The sequence below is a fragment of the Ciconia boyciana genome, chromosome 2 (genome assembly GCF_034638445.1).
Source record: "Ciconia boyciana chromosome 2, ASM3463844v1, whole genome shotgun sequence".
Classification (NCBI taxonomy): domain Eukaryota; kingdom Metazoa; phylum Chordata; class Aves; order Ciconiiformes; family Ciconiidae; genus Ciconia; species Ciconia boyciana.
Window position 1 is genome coordinate 105,823,631 of NC_132935.1, and position 18,079 is coordinate 105,841,709.

General features: G+C 42.4%; 1 protein-coding gene and 1 long non-coding RNA gene across 2 annotated transcripts in view; both read right to left on the reverse strand.

Moving 5' to 3' along the window:
- Nucleotides 1-18,079, reverse strand: part of VOPP1 (VOPP1 WW domain binding protein) — a 64,999-nt gene that overhangs the window by 9,704 nt on the left and 37,216 nt on the right. The window contains exon 2 of the mRNA XM_072851393.1: nucleotides 11,829-11,887. Coding sequence (XP_072707494.1) covers nucleotides 11,829-11,887 — 59 coding nt within the window. The remainder of the gene's footprint in view (nucleotides 1-11,828; nucleotides 11,888-18,079) is intronic.
- On the reverse strand, nucleotides 5,592-7,186 carry LOC140647032 (uncharacterized). Its single transcript, XR_012040642.1, has 3 exons — nucleotides 7,100-7,186; nucleotides 6,203-6,398; nucleotides 5,592-6,030 (listed from the first exon to the last, which is right to left on the reverse strand). It is a non-coding gene; the product is annotated as an uncharacterized lncRNA (long non-coding RNA).

An 18,079-nucleotide genomic window follows, 5' to 3' on the forward strand; every position in this document is an offset into this window, starting at 1 on the left:
TGCCAACATCGATCCCAATTACAAGAAAATTAACTTACTTACAAAAGCCATATTTATTAGCCAGCAAAAGGCAACAATCAAATCAGCTTATTAATGGAGTAACATAGAAGCTGAAGTATAATCAGTCTTTGATGTACTATCTCTTACTGCCTGACAGCAAATCCCAGCAAAATTAAGACCCTGGTTCAGAAAAAACAATTAAGCACACACACATATGTTTATTGAATTTATATGCTTATTCTTTAAATTACACTTGTGCTTTGGCTCTGCTTAATGGTGAAGGACTGGTTGTGCCCAATGCCAGTTGAAGAAGAACAAGCCTTACTATCGATCTGAACTGGACTGAGCCCATCACCTACAGAAGACGTTTCTCTAAAGCCGATTTCCCTCTTTCACACATCAATGATGATCCCAAGAACTGCATTTCCCCAGGGCAATGCTTGTTTCATAGATCAAAATTTAACCCATTATGTAGGATAAGACACGATCCATTAGTTACGTTGCTAATCTGCAACTTCACCAAGCACACAGTCTCTCTTTTAAAAACTGTCTGCAATGTGATTTATGATTTAGAAGGTACATCTTTTCATTCATAATTCAGTAGAGTGAAATGAATGCATCTGCATGTCCAATGACTTGTACTGCTAGCACACCAAGGAACTGCTGTGTCAGAGATCAAAGTTACACTGTGTGTCAGATCACAGCGACAAGCTTTTTGTATGGGTTTGCACTTAAATCACGACACTGAACTTCTTTCCTCAATGGACAAGCAAAGCACAAAGTTCCACATAAGGGTATACGGTATGACCCAAACCCCACAAACAAACGCCGTACTTGTATGTGTTCTGTGGATAATAACACTCAATGAAATGGTCCAGAAACTCTTTTCCATTTATACCTGCATCTACACAGCTGAACAAGTCCCTTCTTAGCAGAGCTGCCGCAAGAAAGAACTGCATCTAAAAATAATTCCCTGATTGGCACTTGCTGAAAACTGGAGAAATTAAAGAGGTAAAGCAAGGATTACAGTATCCAGCGGACTGTATAGCCACAGTGGTTTGACAACATTCCCTGTCCTCACCCAACATGGGTATTCCCCATCAACACTATCCCTTTGAAATTGAAATGCAGGTTGTAGTGTTCTTACGTTTCCTCTCTAGACTGTTTGCATCATACATGCCATTTAACATTTGTTTCATTAGCAATGTCTTTTGGAAGAGTAAAACAAAACATAAATTGTTAATCCACATGTTGGGGCAGAAACCCTACTGCAGACACAGGGACAGAGGATGAGACGGTGAAAGTAAACAACAAAACCCCCACAACAACCAGATACAGTAAACTGCATGATTTCTAACCAGTGTCCTGTAGACAAGTATGACTTCAATTCCAATAAAGGCTGCATGCCAGTGAGAGGTTAAATAATTGCTGCATGTAAGATCTATGAAGCAAACTGGGATTCACTGGAATACAAGAAACACTGACAGTTTTTTAAATGGAGGGGAATAGAAGGGAGCCAGGAAGTTCAGTAAAGGAGGGTGTAGCAACAGACCAAAACTAAGAACAGAAGAGAAAGATTTTAGGGTGATGGCTAGCAGCATCAGATGAAGCTAAGGAAGTCCCAGCTGTGGTCCTAATATTGGCACAGGCAAAAGACCAGAAGGAGAACCACAAGTGCTCACAAGAACTGGAAGGGATGGACCGCTGAAGACTGGGTCACCTCCAGGCAGACTCAATGCTGAGCCCTCAAAGCCAGAAGGCTCAGGTCTGACAGCGCTGAACAGATGAAGGCAGACAGCTGAAGTGTGCATATGTATTTACTTGTTCTAGGACAAAAAAGTTTTTAAAAAAAAAAAAAAAGTAAAAAGATTTAATCTGCTTGGAACTCAGCTGCCAGGATACAGTGATGCTGAACAGAGAAAAATCAAATGAGCCATGAAACAAAAAGAAAAACAAAGCAGGCAACCACCACAAAGTGACTAGCAGAAACAATTCTGATGAAGCTCAGAGCCTTGGCTGTGCTATGAATGAGGAGTAATGCCACTGAGTTCAACAGGACTACACTGCCACAAGACTCAGAATTAGACGTGAAGGATGAGGAATGAGGAAGAGGATCAACAGAAGGTATACCAAGTAACTGAAAAAGAAGGAGTTATTTTTCTACCAAGTTTATTTCACCATTGATTAATTAATTTTAGACCATTCTGTATGTGCATTTCCATCTTTCAACAAAAAAAGCAGTTTTCAAAGCAAAGCTATTGCCTGTACGTATGTAAGGTATGTAAGGAAAGACCCAGGCTATTGACTGCATATATGGGGAAGACCACCAGACAAGTGGAGGAGCTTAAACGCTACAAGCATGGTGGAGAGGTTATTCCAAGGAATCCATTTTGCTACAGCAGCCCACTGAACATGGAAACCGAAACACAGAGTCCAACTCTGCACTCAGGAGTCCCACCTAAGTAACTATTTCTGAGTCACAAAGTGTTTTAATCTCTCTCCAGAAAGACACTGCAACACAAAGGCCACATCCCTCCACCAGCATTCACTTAAATGCTTGAGGAGCAGTAACACAGGCAAGGTCTTTGGCTGGTGGAGCAGCGTGATAGGCAACATCTGCCTTCCAGCCTTGGTCTTAGAGCTGGTTGTGTCTCCTTGGCATGTCTGCGTACATGGCCTAATTTTCAGCAGGGACACAACTCCACCACAGTTACCTGCAGTCACAGGTTCTGAGCACCCAAAAGCATTTATCTTCTTTTCTTATACATAGCAAAGGTGATTCCTCAGCACACGCAAGAACAGTGCGTGTAAAATGTAGGTCTGATTTTGGTGAATATATAACTATATATATAACAAATATAACTGTTTCATAGATGAACGCAGTCATGACCTCAAGTGGAACATCTGTACTTGAGAGTAAAACACTGCCGCTGGTACCCAGGAGAGCACTAGAGATATAGTTACCCACACACTTGATAAATCACTCAGCCCTTAACTACATAAGAAAATGAAAGGCAAAAAGGAGGGAAGGGGCTGTCAGGTCATTTTTTCTACAGAGTAGAAACAACAGAGACAGAAACAATATTTGCTCAGATTAGATTCCTGTCTGCTTTGACACAACTAAAATCTCCTACAACGAGACAAGATACTTGGCTCCTGTCCTTCACATAGACATGAAAAACAAGAGCAGGCAACAGCTGAAAAGGGGATTATTTCTCAATTATTCTTTAGGTGAAGAGCCGATAAACACCATCTCTGTGCAAGAACTCAGTAGAATATGGTAAATCAATCCCCACTTCTGATGGGATGAGAAGTATTTGCTCAGCTGCTCCTATCAAACTGAGCCTTCTACAAACCTTCTGCTACCCAATGGCTTGCCATAACCCCAGCCCTCTCTTCTGAGACCCCAAGAGGAAAGCCACCCTACGGAGGGACTCTCCTTGTTGTCTGTAAAGGCAGCAAGTCTCACCACATGGCTTTCTGGCCAGCACATATCCATCTAGAAATTTTCTCTGCTCCTCCTGTGGCAGAACCTAGCAAGCATTGCTGTGGTCTGGGCTTTGTCCAGTGACAGTATATGGTACCTTAAATAGTCATTTTTCAACACAGGCTGTGGGACTTTCTTTCGCAGAACAAAGCAGAGAAACAGCATAGCTTAAGGCTCTGGCAAAAGTAAGCCATAGATAATCTGTAAGACAAGTTTTAATCTTCTGGCAGTGGAATTGTAAATTTCTCATACCAACAGGAATGAGGACTTCTAGTTAATCATCAGGCCCCTTATTAAACACACAATTAGCTCTTCATATCTCAAGCTGCTACCAGTGGGCGAGCAGTCCCACTGCATCTAATCGGTGCTTTGGGAGATTATAAGCAATCTGCTGGCAGGGGGAGATGGGTGTCCACGAATTTGCTGTCTGCCTGAATTTAACATACTAATTCATAGAAAATCTTTTTTCTTCGCCAAGCCAGTGCAGGATCATACACAGAGAACAACATAGGTATTAATGGCCAACAGCTAGGTGCCACCAAGTCTTTCAAAATTTTAATTCAGGGTCTCCCTATCCAGAAAGGGTTAGAAGCTTCAAGATGACTTTTGGGGTCAAGTGCTCCTTGATGCTGTCCACTGGAGCTCAAACCAGGTACAAGCCTTCCTGTTCCATTGACACAAAGCCAGAAGAAATTGCTGCTCAGCCTCACATTAGGGTTCTTGCCTGGGACACAGAAGAGTTAATGCTCTGATGAATATTTCAAGTCAAACAGCCCCAACAGGAAAAAATAATGATAAGCCACAACTGTAGTTATTGCATCCTCTGGAAATGAGAGGGAGGTGGGACTGGGTTCCCTGCTCCACCTCAGCCAGAGCAGAGTCCAGTTTCAGAGGAGTACTCCACTGGAAGACAGAGACTGCCCCCCTTTCCTCCTTCCTCTCCTTTCTCAGAATAGGCTGCCTATGCCTGGTCAGCCTCCAACTCCAAAATTGTTCAGAGCTTCAAATCTCAAATTAGGTCAGTCACCTGCTTGATGGCCTGTGAAGGCCAAGATATTAAATCCCTCTCCCCTCCTCAAGACTCATTCCTAGCAAGTTGAGTTGCTTGTTAATTTGGTAACCTAATTCTCCCCAGGTTGTGCATCGGACAACTGATCCATTGAAGCAAATTCAAGTGCTTGACAAGGCATCTAGTGGCTGGGTGACTACAGCAGTCAGGACTACAACCTCAACAGGTCCATCAACATCAAGGGAATCTAGTGCCTTATTTGAAGCAAGGAATATACCACCTTAAGGGCACAGACTATTGAAGCTAGTTGTGCTGTTTTGTACCCTTATCGTTTAAGGCCACACAGGACTGAGCAATGGTGGTGGGTTTTTGTTGCCTTTATCTACAGATGGTCTGATAATTACCGCTGTCTTCCTTCACGATACAAACTGTGCACTTATGTTCTTGCGTTGAACTACATATGCAAAAATGCCCTTCCTGTGGCTGCTCACTGCTAAACTGGTGGCCTCGGCCTGAATCCAGGTCTCCGTTTCTGTACAGCGCCAGCCATTCAAGGCGCCTGGAAGTGGGCAAAACTATTACACTGCCTCCCCTCTCCCTTCTCCATGCTGGCTTCAAATCAAACGGAAGAATAAATCAACAGCTGGATTACTGCCCTAAGCACACACCTGCTGACACTTCATGCGGCTGTAATTGCAATGGGAAAGCTAAGTGTATCATCAGGAAAGCTAACTTAATTAAAAGCAGTAAACATAACAGGATGTGGAGCACAGAAAGTAGGTCCCATCATGCAACACACCCTGTGTCTAGATTGGGGGATTTTCCCAGCCTCTTGTACACACATTGATGGAAGAAGTGCTCTCTAAGCTATCTGAATAACAGCAAGAGAAAATAGCTTTTTTTATTGTTTTCATCGGAACACTTTGCAGGTTCCTGGTAATGCACAAAATTATTATCATAGACTGACCACCTAGCACATAAGGGCTCACATTCAAAACCCAGATGAATACGACTGTGTGATAAATACAATAAAATTTAATCTGCAAAGGAAGAGAAGTGTGTGGAAATGTACAAGAACTTTATTTCAAAAACCGTGAAAAACCACAAACAGAATACAATCAGCATTCTTCTCCAAAATAAGAAAAAGAATCAACTGTTCCCATGTAGGGCAGGAACATGTTTTAAACATGAAGAATATTAGCAAACATTGATTTTTTTAGGTTTACATTTATGTTCTTATTCTAAATGAAAAATTAAACAGATTTAATCAACGTAAAATAAATGTGTACACGTGCAGCTATCTGCTGTATGCAGTAAACTACTTTCTACGGCAGAAACATATTAGCCTAAAAATACAGCACTTCCATCTGCACGTGCTTTTAACATTAATTCAGGTCCTGCTTCAGATAACAAGAATTAGAAGAGGTTACAAGATGGCACTCCCCTATGTTTCTTCTGTTCTTCACATATTTGCCAGCAGCAATGGTAACATTTTCTTCCAGAGAAAGTTTCCGTGTTTCTTTCTGGAGGTCTCCTAGTAGCACAACAGTGACCAGTCAAAACATACTTATACAGGGAACCCATGGCTGAGCTCCAATGCAAAAAGTCAGTATTCAGGAGGTGGAAGCAGGTACAGGCTACTAAGGAGGAGTTTAGAAATCATCACATACACAAGTAGGTATGACGTTAGGAAAGCCAAATCTCACCTACAACTGATACTTGCAAGGGACACCAAGTGCAGCAAGAGCAGCTTCTACCACTACACTGGCAGCAGATGGTATCTGTGGACAAGCTGGACAGCAGATGATGTCATTTACCTCAACTTCAGCAAGGCTTTCCACACTGTCTTCCACAATATTCTTGTACCCAAGTTCAGACATTATGGTCTAGACACGTGGAGAGCTAGATGGGTAAAAAAAAAAAATCTGGTTGGATGGTAGGGCTCAGAGGGCAATGGTCAATGGGTCACACTCTCCCTAGAGAGTATGAACTAATCACTGGTAGTGATTACCACAGAGGTCTGGACCTGACCTGTTGACAAGCATGTTGCTGGAACTGGTGATACAGTACTCTCACCAAGTTTGGAGATGGCACCAAACTGGGGATCAACCAATGAGCTGAAGGGCAGGGCTGCCACTCAAAGATCTAGACTGGCTGGAGGAATGGCCTGACAGGAACCTCATGAAATTGAACAAAAACATATGCAAAGTCTTGCCTGTGGGAAGGATGAACATCTTGCTGGCTGTGGAGCAGCTCTGCTGAAAAGGCCCTAGGGGTCATGGTAGACAGATGAGCCAGCAGTGTGCCATGACAGCAATAAAGGCCAACAGCATCTGGACTGTGTCAACAGAAGCCTAGCCAGTGGATCAAGGGAAGTAACTATCACCTTTCACTGATAACTTGTTGGACCACATCTAAAATACCACATTTGGTTTTGGCATCCCCAGTAAAGAGAATGAAATGGATAAACTGGAGCCATCTCAGCAAAGGGCCACCAAGATAGTCAGGAGCTGGGGCACTTGTCCTACAAGGAGAGCTTGAGGGACTTGGGCTTGTTCAGCCTAGGGAAGAAATGGCTTCAGAGGGACCCAAGAGCAGCCTACCAGTACCCAGGAGAAGGTTACTAAGAAGATGGAGCCAGGACCTTCCCAGTGGTGCAGGGTGGGAGGACAACAGACGATGGATGTAAACTGAAAGAAAAAGAGGTTCTGACTTGGTATGCAGAAAAACTTATCCACCATGAGGACAGCTAGGTAGCAGAGCACGTTGCCCAGAGGGTTTGTGCCATCTTCTTGGAGTTGTCCCAAGACCTAACTGGTTAAATCCCTGAGCAACCTGGTCTGACCTCATGGCCGACCCTGCTCTGGGCAGGAGGTTGGACTGGAGGTCTCCTGAGAACCCTTCCCACCTGAGTTATTCTCTGATTCTGTAATCAGAGTTATTCTCTTTTCCTCAGTACTTCTCTTAGAATATCACATTATTAAAAAAATTCAATACAAAATAATCCAACAGGATGAGCTGAAATAATGTTAAGTCAATACTGGAGTCAATACATCAAAACTCTTTTCACCTTCTTAAGTCAGCCAACCCCCTCCCTGTGGGTGACTACTTCACCGACCCAGTGACATCAGCCACAGTATTTCTATTGCTGTGGACATGTGCTTACCACTCATACTCAAAAGCATTTGTGCTGCTTTATAAACATGCCATGGAGCCTGGAAAGGAGAGGATTAGAAACATGCAGGTTCCAGCATCTGGAATTTATCACCTCATTAAAAGCTCAGATGTGATGGTAGCTAACAACAGGAGGAAAAATAAACAGCAAAGACCTATGGGATTGGTCAGTTGTACAGGGGAACATACTTCACCCTGCAATGAGGGGGACATTCACAATCACTCTAATCAAACTACTCCTCATCAGCAAAACATAAGGCAGCCTTCCCTCTATTATTTGTTCCCAATTCAGAAGTGAAAAAAACAACTAGAGTACCTTAAGTGCTGCTGGTATCTGCATACAGAGGAGGTGGTTTCGCAATCTAATGCATTCACTATGTCATTATTCACATTATTGCCAAGTAAGAGAAGTATCTTGACCATCTCTTTCACCAACCATCAGCACTTTAGGTACATCTAGAATAAGACTGAGCTGGCTTATTTAAGTGAGAGTAGGATAAGGATCCTTGTAGAGGATCAGAGTCAAGTCTGTTGAGACAGCTTTAATTCTGAATTGCTTTCTGTGCATCCACACAAGGAGATGTATGATCTAATTCTTTAAGCAAAGTCAGGGATAACTTGGCTCCCTGCTTTTCCAAAGGATAAGAATTGGACTCCAATGACTAATTCCTTTCTCAGCTTCACATTTGTTTACTTATTTTTCCAGGCTACATAAATAAACATTTTACGGAAGGAGGAGAAAAGTATCTAATTGACAATATCTCATGACTTAGACAACTAGGACACGGAGAAATGGTTGGTTTGGTTAGAGAAGGAAGTTAAGGACTGTCTTGGAAATTCTCTGTATCAACAGTAGAAGACCAATGTATGCCTCTCAAATTCTTGGGAAGCTTTCCATGATGGCTTCTGGTCTGAAATAAGCTATATTTTAAGTTAACTTACTTTGGCACACCGATTTCTTATCCCATGTTCCTCTTGCTTAGCAGACAGAGTCTTATCTCTGTCTTTGGATGGCTGAAGTAGAGCCTTTATAGGAAAGATTAACTCAGCTATCTTGCCTTTAAACTTCCAATAAAAGCAAACAACCATTTTATGTGACAGTCCACCTTGGACTTCTGTTACTCTGGGGAATTGAAGGAGAAGCAGGCACCTTCAAGGAAGACGTGCCTACCCAGAAGACATAAAGCATATGGACATGCCAGTCCAGGGATGCCCTGGTCCAAGCATGCCACACTAGATCTCTGAATAGACACAGGACTTCGTATTTCTGAGCTGACAAGCCAACCTTTTCATTATAATACAGGGTGTCTCCAAGAGAGACGTGACATACGGTCAGGATGGGACTGAAATCACAGGGAAATCACTAAAAAAGATTGCATTGCTGGGTTTCATAAATCTCCAAAGATAATCTCAAGACCAAAGGACAGACTACATATGTTAACTGGGTAGAAAAATCTTCTGTTAGAAAACCAGTGACAGAAAGGAATGGAAGCTATTGCAAACTCATTTGACTAAATATATCTGCTTCTTATAGACTGTTGCTCCAGAAATTGTAAGATAAAATAAAACCCGTTTCACTACAGCACATCCGAGATCTAGATTTGCACAGAGCAGACACTCTCAGGATGAAGTTACATATTATGCCTTTAGATGATTTAACATCTAACCATATGCTAATGGAGAAGATCCTATTCATGCCTCCTCCCCCACAATATGCAGAATACTCCCTTCCTCTCATTTCACCAGTGTTCACCAAAAACCGTCCGAAGCTGATTCAACACTGACTCAAATGTGCCAAAATGAACAACTTTCTGTGGGATTACCAAATTGAATTAACTCAGTGATGGGTCAAACAAGTGCCAAAGCAATGGGACTTCACCCTAAGATATTGAGATTGGTGTTGTGCCTCTCCTCCACCATACAGGTGTGAAAAGACAGCGCAGGTAGGAAGCACTTGGGGATGCTAGACAACAGAAACCGAAATTGCAGAAGTAACAAAGTAGGAAATCCCAGGCACCTCAGACATCAATGACCTTCCTTTTGTTTTGATGCATGCCCCCTTTAAACCTACTGGGCTCCTATGCACTCAAGTACCCTCTCTCCCCTCCCTTCCACATTTCTTCACTTGTCACACATTATCTATCCGCTGAGCTTTAGCATCCCAAAGTCCTTATTGTCTTTCCTTAGTGTTTCTTCTTCCCCACTTAAACTCAAAATCACAATAACAACAACAGCATTAAAGTGACACTCATCACCATCGCAACAATCACTGAGCACATACATCCCACCCCTTTCCCCTTCCTTTTTCCATTTACTTACACTATGCAGGAGACTGGCAATCGCAGCACGTTTATGCAATGACTTGGACAACAGGGTGCTGCAGTAACTACCACAATCACACGCAACTACTAGTAACAGTCCCCTGATTGACCTGACATAGTCAATATACAACAGTTTTCCCTCCACATTAAAAGATCTCCCAAACCAACCAACAACCCAACACCATAGGCCCTCTCACAACTTTCTTACTTTCAATTTTCAAAGCTGTGTGCAATTCCAGCTAACCTCTTTGATGGACTGGAAAATAAACACACTGCTTTTCCACAAGATACTCCATTTCAGCACACAAAGAAAACAGTAAACTAGTTACCAAAAGGAAAGTGATTAGAAAGCAACCTTGCGTGCATCAGATCTATCGCAGATAGCGAGCCTCCCCTTTGTACTCCTTGCTTTTGCAGGACTTGGATATTGGGTGTTAGCTCAGACTCTTCATGCCACAGGTAAATACACCAAGTAGCTACCCCTTTGTATTACCAAGGGAGACAAACATTGGCTGCGAGAGCACGTGGGGAGAAACGTAAGCAGAACACCGAGGTGATGATGAATAACACACTCCTGAATGTCGAGGTACAGTGGGATTTTCATAATTTCATAACATCCCAGCTTCTTTCCCACATTGCAGCAAAACAAAATAAAATGTAGGTGGAACCAAAGTCCTGTTGTTATTAGCATGCAAAGAAAATGAACTTATTTTAATTCACCCATCTGTTCTGGCCAACCATTTATGAGTAATTCTCAACATTTCAGTTACCTGAAAAAAAAGACAGTGAGTTCTAGGCACAAACACTTCCTAAGCAGTTAATATTCAGGATCACAGATGATTAAACCATACAATGTTTCATTCTTTCAGTGAGCTTTGTTTCTCCCCTAGCTTCCTGGCTGCTTTTTGTCTCCAGCATTTCTCTCCCATTTCTGGCAGATGAAGTGGAGGTGGAGAAGAAAAGGGAGGAAAGTTCTTGGGTAGCATAAGGATTACAGTAATTTCCAATCCTTCAGCAAAGAAGAGCTTGCTTAGGGAACAGATGACCTAATGCTGCTACCTACTCCTCCACCCCACTTTATTTTTATTTTTTTAAACTTATGTTTACAGGTGTTTGCAATTATAAAGCCATACAACCCAGGGACAAAGTTTAGTACATTTATCTCCTTTCTGCCCCCAGATCAACAGGGAAAATACCTCCCACCCACACATTTCCTCTGCCTTTTTGTTGTTGCTGTGGGCAATTTAAAACATAAAACTGCAATTCAGAGAGATCCTCAATCATGCGCCTACAGGTCATTGACATTTGGTTCACACCCAAGCCTGATGTGAATGGAGATGCCACTCATCAAAAGCACAGTTATGCCACAGATAACCCTAACTCCCAACTAATGCCCAACTCCCTAAATTAAACAACAGTATTAGCACAGGGACAAACTTACTTTCAAAGTATTCTTGGTATTCTGCCTGATTATCTGCCCTTGCTCAAAACAAAGGGAGAACTGTCCTCACATGGCTCAACTTATGTTTCCTTTCAGCGTTCTGAAGTAAGAGCTGTTTAAGATCTTGCATTTTGTTTTCAGTTCGAAAGGTCACCTGGATTGGGTGGCGAAACAAGTCTGTACACTTTTTTTAATAAGGGGAAAGGGAAAGAGATGAGACACGGAGAAGGAGGGAAAGGAAAGTTTATGGCATCTTCATTTTTAAATTAGAAAAAGTCTCAGAGGAGTTATGGAAAAACTATAATTAGTGAAAGAATAACACTTTAAGAGCCTACAGAATCTAATTCTCTCTTGAGCACTAGAAAATGCAAAAAAGGAAAAGTGATGCCTACTTACATATAATATGTAGGATATAATCCTTCAAAGTACCAGCAATGCTTTTTGGCCTCCGTACACTACAAAGAAAGAAAAATATGGTATTAATGTTTACGTAGGACAGTGTACAATTATAAACGCAAGCATATAGTATTTATAATACTGTGACTTTGAGCAATTAGGAAAGGTTTATATTCCCAGAGATTTCCCAATCCCGATACACACAGCAACTGGGAAGTCAGTTCACGTGAATGGCAGCGTGCCCTGCCAGCGTTCAGATCCCTCACGCAGGGCTTTGTCTGTGGGGCCCCATAGCTTCCCACGATTCATGAACAAAGTCAGTACATTCGGTGCAGGCGCAAGATCCAGCTGCATGGGTTCCGCAGCAGAGCTGCTGCCTTAAAAGACCACAGAGAACTTAACAGCCCATTCGTGGTTATAGTCACTTAAAAGATCTTGAAGGCATAATCAGTTTGATGACACTATGTGTATGACTACACAGTAAATTCAGTAATTGCAGGGAGTTATTAATCTTTCTGGAAGTCTCTGGCGTGCGGAGCCAGGCTCGGAAAGGAGCAGAACAGAGAACCCATCCATCCCATCTCCTCTTCCTACAGCTTGGAAATATCTCAAGTGTTCATTAAAGTACCAGGGAAAGGAAACTGCTTTCTGCAGCTCAGGGATATTGTTCTCTTTTGCAGATTGTCAGAGTAACCCTGCTAAAGCATGGCGACAGGCATTTTCTCAGCGTGCGTGTGCAGGCAATGTGGGAAGCACACGCTGTTACGGGCACTGCTAGAGTACAGACGGCAGCTCAGAACAATAGCGGCGCTTAAAGAAGAAAACCAGATGTCAAGCCTAAACTCTATATAATATGCACAAAATATTTCTGCGTATCCCGCTGACATCACTAGCATAAAATGCCATCTTCATTGCAGACGTAGCTCTAGGAGCTCTACCGCAAGCTCATTATACAATTACACATGGCCAGGGCATTGTGGGACACCTTCTGCAGAGCAGCAAGGAATATCTCGCTGGTGTTTTAGCAACAATTCCCTCTGCTGCTCACACCTGACACCCGATGTCGGAGAGCGCTTGGCACACCGGCGGTGCTTGGATCATCCTTCATGTTCACTTGGCAGCTCACCTTTAAATAATAGCTCATATAAGTTTATTAGCCTCCCCGAATCCCAGAATACTACCTGAAACCAGTTAAGACAAAGACAAAGTGGTTTTAGATCCCTGACTCTCACTCCTCATGAATAAGAAAGGCTGCAAGCTCTTTAATGAGCATCTGATGAGCTAAATCACAAACAGATCAATTACAGCCCATGAAGACAAACTGCTATGGATTAAATTGTTAAGAGTGGTACAGGAGATGGGGGAGCAGGAGGAGGAGAAGATGCTTTTGATGCATGTGATCAGGCCTTTCCACTAATACAACAGGCTCACACCAGTCTTCAAAATGCACAGGCTTTAACTTCTGTTGAAAGGACTGGAGCTTCTTCCTCGGGATAAACACAGCAGAAGCCTCATTCCCCTCTCAAATTGATGCTGCGGTACAGGCAGCATATGCAGGAGGGCTCCGTAGCTGCTGCTGGAGCAAGTGGTGTTCAAAGATCCATCTCCACATTTGCCCTATTCACCCTTTTTCCCCCTCTCCTTTGAAGCTTCCAACTTCTTAACTGTTCCTTCCGAATATTTTCACAGCTGGCTGTTTCCTCTTACTCTAAAATTAGAAATACGCCAAGTTTCTCTCTGTAACACTCCACAAACATATATGCATTGTAAACCCAGCAGGTCTGCTGCCGAGTCAGTGAAAAATACTTTGGCTCTTCACCTTTGAAAGCTGCAGATCAGCAGGCCCTGGTTAAAATGCTGGTGCCTGCAGGTTGACCCCTTGGGAAGCCTCATTTCAGAGTCCAGCTTGGAGTGTACACTGTTAAATGTTTTTCCTTCCTGCTTCTCAACCAATATGAGTCACCATTTACCTCAACAGCCTTAAAGCCTTCGTCAGTCTTGAGCATTTTAATTGATGTTTTCCCAGCAATGTTTCTGAGCACGTGGAGCCTGTGTACCCTTTACAAGTGTAAAGGAGACATTTATATTCAGCACTCATTCTGCTCGCCCTCCTCCTCATATTTTAATCCGCTTTACAAGTTCTAAAATGAGTTGGGAGGATTCCTCCTTCCCACATCTCCCAAGCTGTAAGATTTCTGTTTCTGCCTCTTAATAATTCTCTGTTTCAGACAGCCAATATGCTTACTGCTATCAGAAGAAAGGCTCCAGCCTAGGAAACTCTTGCAAGTAACAGTTCTCTCTAGCTTACAGGGCTGCTTACCTGCACTAAAAATTCTTCAGTGCACAGGCTTGGCTTTTATATGGGCCCTGTAGTAGTAGGTACCAACCCCAATTCTGCCTTTTTTTGATATCACAGCGCTATGAATACTGCATGGCAGTTGTTCAGCTCTCCTACATAAGAATCAGGCAAACAAGCAAGTGGACCTCAAATGTGAGCAGCACAGCCGAATCCGATACACATGACACGTCAAACAGATTTACACACACAGGGTAAACTGCTGCGGTCCCTGCTTGGTTAAAACTCCTACCGATCTCCATGGCAACTTTACGCCAGTAAAACCCGACATAAAGCAGGCAGCTACTAACCACAGTCTCTATTGCTGGTTAGCAGATCTCGCAGGAATTCACTGCTAAGAATAAGATGAGAATGTCATTGCCTCTAAGGATTTGAGCCTCTTTAGCACTCAGGTACCAGAGAGATGAACAGAGTAGTCAGGACACGGATTAGTTTTCCCCATCCCACACACATCCTCTGAAGCAGACTACGATCATCCGTCTCTTTCCAAGATCCAAATTATTCTTCTCAGTGGTACTGGCCTCTCAGTTAAGCTGGTGGAGAGCCATACAAGCACGTGAGGGGACATACGCCATCAGCACCAGGCTCTCATCCTCACAGAGCCCTTGGAGGATGATGTCCTTGTAGTTGTTTGAGACTGTTAAACCCTCAAGAAACCATAGCTGGCAGCAACACATTGCAGTCCGCAAAACAGACACAAAGGGAAGATTACTCATACTACTGCAATACAAAAGGACCTCAGACATCAGGGTTGGTGCCTGCTCCGCCAGCTCCTGTATGAAGACAGGCTGTATCTCAGTTTCTAACAAGTGTTGGTTCATGTCTTTAGAAAGCCATTTACCCATGCACTAATAGCAAAAAAAGCGTGCTTATGGTTTTTAAACTAAGCTTAGGTACAGCCCTGTTGATTCTTTCAACTTCTCTAGAAAGACTTGCACATTTTGCTTATAAAATTCCTCCTTCTATGTCCTTTAACAATTTGGCACAACTATAAAATATAAATACAAGAGTACGTTCATTTTTTAAATAAATGATGCAGGTCTAATAGGGTGTGCATATGTAATCTTTAGACAATTAATGGCATGTGAATTAGCCAGCTGCTTGAATACATTCCTTAAGATTGCATACTTGGAAAGAGAAAAAACACAAGACTTGTTTTTTGTTTGTTTGTTTTTAAATAAATCAGCATCTGTCTTGTAGCCTGTTTTCTCTGACAGACTGCAGCAATGCGAACTGCAAGTTGTCCTTTTCTGTGGTCTCTAAATTCATTCAGATTTCCTTTAAGAAAGGAAATGTGCTTCCTGCCACAGATTGAAATTGCAAATGTTACTGCTGCTAGTAAGAACAATGAGAAAGAGAAGTTACTAAAACATTAACCAAAGACTGGTTTTGATCACACCATAAAATAAAGAACACGAGTACATATGTATGCACATGGCGTGGGGGAAGACAGAGCAGGCAGCCTGCTCACTGAATGCTGGATGGTACTCTACAGATCATTAGTTATGCTTTGCAGGATTTGCAGAAATACTATCTCTAGCAGGAATATCCTCCACATTGCACATCGTTATCTTTCAAGTCCACAGGACAGTAAAAAGAAAACAGATCTGATCAATTAATTACTCTTTGCAATCAAGGGAGCAGTGGATTCACGCCCAGTGCCTTTATTGGAGGTTTGGAAAATAATAATAAAAAAGTAAAAACAATTACAGCCCCATCTGCAGATAGTAAACACTTTCCAATATGAGTACAGTCTATTTTTGTTATGGGTACCAATGAAAAAAGCAGCCTGCTGTGGATGGACGTGTTTGTGGAGGGCAGGGGAGGGCGATTGCTATCTGTATGCTGAAGGGACATTCAGAGCGAGTTTGTGACATCTGCTCAAAGCCAGATTCTGTAGGAGGCACAGGTCTGCTATCGATCACAAAGTCAATGAAACCCTATCAGTTATCAGCAACCAAAGGTGTGGCTCTTTCTTTTTAACCAGACAAAAAGCTAGATGCTACACACAATTTCCATTATGTATTACAGTTACAAGGATCCACATAGGTAGATTCAGAAGGAAGAAAAGCAGGAATTTAACTGAGTGACCTGCCATACTGATATGACAGAAATGCCTCCTAGTATTCTGGGATGACCCACTTAGTGGCTGTCACCTCCCATTCAGCTGGGTATATGCTATACATTAGTAGGGTGCAAGCTGATCCAAATGCCATTCTTGTGGCTACAGCCTCTGAGGCTCTGCTAGGATTAATTCATAGATGAACAGGAAGAAAGAGTTAAAGGTATCTAAGACATGGAACAAGGCCTCATTGTTTCTGAGCATCACACAATCCTATTCCAACATACACCCAGAACTCTGTCTTCCACACAGCTAGATCAAACTAGTAATTGAGGAAACGGGAAGGACAACACCTTTCTGACCATATGGCTCCACAGCATCTGAGAAACAACTGTCTATGCCTGCTGCCTGTGTTACAGAGGGACTCTTGCAAAACTCACCCACACAGATATTTCCCAGTTTTACTGGTCACTGCACCTGGCAAGTACTCGATGGAGCCCAGACAAAAGGATGGGACAGTCTACAGTGCAACTCCAGACTAAATAATCAGTTCCAGAAGGCACATTATTGGCTAGGAATCACAATGTTTTATAGGATCTGACCTTTAAAATTGTATCAGGTTGCAGAACACTATCCATTTCAGTGCCTAGACAAGAGCTGAAAGCATTATGAGATACAAGCTGCTCATTAGATATGGTGCACTGAAATCAGAAGGACTTTGGCATGCTGGAGGTTTGAAAGATTGGATTTGCAGAGACAAGAATATGAGCATACTGGTCTTCCATAGCCAAGAAAAGGGCAAAATATCATCCATTAGAGTTAACAGACAACATATACTGAAACTGAAAAGTGCAGCCTAAGGGTGAAAACAATTTACTACAGAAAATACATTTTGCCTTACCCAAATCCATCAAAATTCATCCCTACTTCTTCCCTGGTGATGCTAACAGCTGAGGGTAAAAGTAGCCCATTTCCAAACTATTCTAAGAAACTGAGCTCACAAGCCATGTTACCAACGATTTCAACAAATACTCTTGTCACAAAAGACAGAAGCAACTCTTATTAAAAACCAGGATTACGTTAAGGTATTTTTATTTACTAAGGTAATGAGGAAACAGCAGGAAACTCTTGTATAATACGATGCTGATCCTTTACCAAGCTTTCCCTCCCATGTAACAGTAAACGAACAAACACTATTCCAGATATACAGTTGTTTCATCAAGACCAAGATTACAAAGTCATATAACTCACAGTATAAAGAATGATTTTCATATATTTCAGAAGCAGTTGTTTCTGGCCAGTCTTTCCAGCTGTTCTCTAAGAAAGAGGGAATATTTCCCATATAGGACTCTTAAAAGAAGGAACTTTTCCACCTTGAATTAATCCGTCTGTGTTTTGCAACAGTAAAAAATTTCAGCACAAGCAGCTAATACTTATTAGCTCTTCTGGTGCTCAGAGCACATGCATTAATCATCATATTTTTATTTAGAAATAATGTGGGTTTAGCATTAGATAGCCTCCCATCACAAAGCATTACTTTACATTTAGATCTATTAACCTTTCCCACAAAAGAAATACAAATATCCCTTCCATGCAATTTCATTTCAGGAGCCTGACTCTTTTTTTTTTTTTTTTTTTTGCCATTGTGCAGCAAATTGCAAATGCACTTCAGTCCTAGAACGATACGATTTCAACTCAACATAATCCTTTCATCAGTCTCGGGGGGGGGGGAAGGAAAAGAAAGAGACCCTCATTTTCCAGAGCCCGCAGTGAGCCAGAGGCGGGGCTGGCGAGAGGAGGGCGGGCAGGGCCGCCGGCTCGGCGCGCCCTCAG